The following is a 3640-nucleotide window of genomic DNA, read 5'->3' on the forward strand; positions in this document are numbered from 1 at the left end:
GGAGGAGAGCCGTAGCGCGGCCGCCGTGCCTCAGGCGGGGAGGCGTTCGGAGAGGGTCTGCCGGCCGCCCCCTCTGCCAGCGGGCTCTATGTGGGACCGGGCTGGCCATGGAGAAGCTGTGCCTCGCCGGGAGCGGCGCATGGACCATCAACAGCTCTCTGGGGAACGGCAGCCTCCGCCCGGAGAAACAGACCTCCCGGAGGAACAGCACCACGGACCCCCTGAAGAGGAACGAGGACATGGCCAAGGTGGAGGTGACGGTCCTCTGCCTCATCCTGTTCCTCGCCCTGACCGGCAACCTGTGCGTGCTGCTGGCCATCCACACCACCCGGCAGAAGCACTCCCGCATGTACTTCTTCATGAAGCACTTGAGCATCGCTGACCTGGTCGTGGCCATCTTTCAGGTGCTGCCCCAGCTCATCTGGGACATCACCTTCAGGTTTTATGGGCCGGATTTCCTTTGCCGGTTGATCAAGTACTTGCAGGTAGTGGGGATGTTTGCTTCCACCTACATGCTCTTGCTGATGTCCCTGGACCGGTGCTTGGCCATCTGTCAGCCACTGAGGTCTCTGCACAGGAGGGCGGACCGAGTCTCTGTCCTCCTCACCTGGCTGCTGTGTCTGCTGGTCAGCATCCCTCAGATCCACATATTTTCTCTGAGGGATGTGGGGAATGGGGTTTACGACTGTTGGGCAGATTTCATCCAGCCCTGGGGACCTAAAGCCTATGTCACCTGGATAACCCTCATGGTCTACATCATCCCTGTGTTGATGCTGAGCATCTGCTATGGCTTAATCAGCTTCAAAATCTGGCAGAACGTGAAGCTTAAGACGGCTCACGGACCGAACATGGGTCTGAGCTCCAGCTCCCACAGTGGGATGGCGTTTGCCAGGGTCAGCAGCACCAGGCTCATCTCCAAAGCCAAGATCCGGACAGTGAAAATGACCTTCATCATAGTGTTAGCTTTCATAGTGTGCTGGACTCCCTTTTTCTTTGTGCAGATGTGGTCTGTGTGGGACACGAATGCTCCGCAGGAAGGTATGTCCTCTCCCCTCCCATAGCCCTGCGGTTGCACGGACCGCTTAGCTCAGCGGCCGCAGGGACACGGACAGTGGGCTCGGGGGCTGCAAGTGACAGCCAGAACCTGCTCCGTGCGTGGTCTCAGGGGGCTGCGAGGGGGACAGGGAAAAGTCCTGAACGTGGAAAAACGACCTGACAGGCAGCAGTGGCTGTGCCTGATCTTCCCTGGTGCAGGCGAGGGCTAGTGTAGCCCCCGGCAAATGCCGGGCCACCGCAGCTCAGGGGCAGGGCTGCGGGGATGGTGGCTTGGGAGGCTTTCACTCCCCCCGGCTGCGAGAGCTCAGCCCTGCCGGGGCCGCTTCAGGGTCCCCGGTGGTTTGATTGCCCAGCCCGGGTGCTGGGGCGTGCTGGGGGCTGCGTGGGTGCTCAGCCCCCACTGGTGCCCAGGGCTGGGGCGACCGCAGCAGAAAACTGTGCAGCGTTACCGCCCGACTTCTTTTGTTCTGCTGTGTCGTTTTGTCCTCGCTGACTTCTTTGCTTTCTACTCTTTTGCCCTCTTTTCCCTCTCCTCGTCTCCCGTTTCCATCCGCCGCGGGACTGTGCTGCGGTTTTTATCTCTGACTGGAGCACGGTTCCTGCAGAAAGCCACTGAATTACGAGCAAAGGCTTTTCCTAAAGGACATGGTGTCACTGATTTATTATTTTTTATACTTGGTGCTGGCTGCTCCTGTCATCGCTAAGGTTGCAGACAGAGTAAAATATATTACCCTCTTTGGTCTCGTGCGCTTGTAGCTGTGCGAGTCTGTGCTGTCCCCGGGCGGAGGTGACTGGTGATCCCTCTGCACCCACAGGGCAAACTGGCCAGGAAAGCTTGAGAGAAAAACTCTACAAGTCTGTGAGGTGGGAGAAAGGGCAAAAAAGTGCTTCCAGGGAGAGCTTGTCCTTGGACAGACTGAGTCAACAGAAGTGCTGCGTCTGGGATGTTGAAGACCGATGGGGAGCTGCGACCCCCTCCCGGCTCCCCCGGCAGCCCTGCCGCGGCAAGGGCTTCACAGCGGAGGGACGGCTCGCTTGCACCGTGCACTCTTCTTTAACCCTATTCCAGCCGTACACTGCTCTGTGGAAAACCTGGCGTCTCCTGCAGCCTGCACACATCTGTTCTCCCATAGACCGAAGCTGGTAGCCTGGCTCCAGCTCCCCTAACTTGCCTTTATTGCTTCCCCGTGCTGCTTTTATTTCAGGTGGAGAAGTGGAGCTCAGCTTTTTAAACCTCCATAGGGGCTCCAGGCAGCCGTCTCTTGTTTTTCCACCTGATTTAGGCTGGTTGAAACTTTCAGTTTTTAATACGCCCTGGGATGAAGCAGCGTCTCTCCCTTTTGCCGTATTTCAAACGTGCAGTCGCGAGGGCTTCCACCTGACCCGTCAGCAAACAAACCGCCGCCGCTCTGCTGGCTCCTGCGGCGAGCAGCGGGGGGAAGGCCGGGGTGTTCGCGGATCACGCCCTCCCTGCTGCTCCGGGAAAGTTTCTCTTGCTCACCCTGTGCATCGGCCCTGCGACGGCTTTCCTTCTCTGCTTTGCTTTTGCGCAGCGAGGAAAGCTCCAGCCGTGCTGAGTTGCAGCAAACTCCCCTTTCCTTCACGTTTCTGTTGCTCAGGGGCCCGTGTGTGCGGTAAAGGGTGGGAGTTTTGCCAGAGCATTTGTGGAGGCTTTCATGGCACGGGGAGGAGAAGCCTCGGGTGGGTCACTGTGGATAGCTAGTGCCGGGAGACCCCAGCCCTTCCTCCCAGGCCCACCCTCCTCCTCGCTGGCTGCCCAGAGGCGTGAGAGGGGTGGCAGACCTCGCTGCAGAAGAAACGGGCTTTGCCTGCTGCGTTCCTGACCGTTGCTCTGCGTCCCGGATCTCTTCACACCGAGGCTTGGGCTGCCTTGGCCGGGCAGCATCGCGGGGCGCCCGGCAGAGGTGTACCCCGCGGCAGAAGGGGAATCTGGCCGTTTCTCATCCTGCAGGCTTTGCAGTCTGCATGGGCAAAAGGTCCGAGAGGGAGGGGAGCAGGCGGGCAGGGCACTCGCTGCGCAGCACCGACGGGCTGCACCGCGGGGGGTGACGAGCAGATCACAACAGCAGTGCGATGGAGCGTCGCCTACTTAGGACATGTTTAGTTTTCTCCATGTACGATGTCACGAAGAGAGTCCCTGGCAAGGGGAAGTCTGCTTATACGTAAGTGAATCCTAATTAATGCTGAGCAGGCAGCCTGCAGTTTTCTGCCTGTGCATTGCATCCCGGAGCGTGGTGAGACGCAGATCTCGGGTGTTAGCAGAGGGATGCGCAGCCCTTGGGCTGCTGCGGGTAAAACACCCGTACCGCTCCTGCCCGGCACCTGGCCCGGCGTGCCGCGGGCCGTGCTTTCACCTCCGCAGGGTGCAAAGTCTGCTGCGGTTTGGCGAGGAGCAGCCCTCCTTTCCCAGTTGGTAAAGCGATAGTCAGAGAGGTTTCACCTACTGATCCACTTCAGTAGCTTTCTACACGGGTCTTCCTCACTTCATATAAACAGCTGAAATAAAATAAAGCAAGTGAAGCGCAGCAGCTTGGGGTCCCACGCTGCTGCCCGCCCACATGGC

At 59.2% G+C, this 3640-nt stretch overlaps 1 protein-coding gene across 1 annotated transcript; it reads left to right on the top strand.

Moving 5' to 3' along the window:
• The first annotated feature begins 107 nt into the window (after positions 1 to 107).
• On the top strand, positions 108 to 1066 carry OXTR (oxytocin receptor). Its single transcript, XM_010285208.1, has one exon. The coding sequence runs from the start codon at positions 108 to 110 to the stop codon at positions 1059 to 1061; it is 954 nt and encodes a 317-aa protein (XP_010283510.1). The 3' UTR covers positions 1062 to 1066.
• The last annotated feature ends 2574 nt before the right edge of the window (positions 1067 to 3640 follow it).

This window comes from Phaethon lepturus, unplaced genomic scaffold (assembly GCF_000687285.1).
Source record: "Phaethon lepturus isolate BGI_N335 unplaced genomic scaffold, ASM68728v1 scaffold39610, whole genome shotgun sequence".
Classification (NCBI taxonomy): Eukaryota; Metazoa; Chordata; class Aves; order Phaethontiformes; family Phaethontidae; genus Phaethon; species Phaethon lepturus.

Excerpts from the sequence above, each read along its gene's own strand:
- OXTR (XM_010285208.1), top strand. The coding sequence starts at position 108 with ATGGAGAAGCTGTGCCTCGCCGGGAGCGGCGCATGGACCATCAACAGC.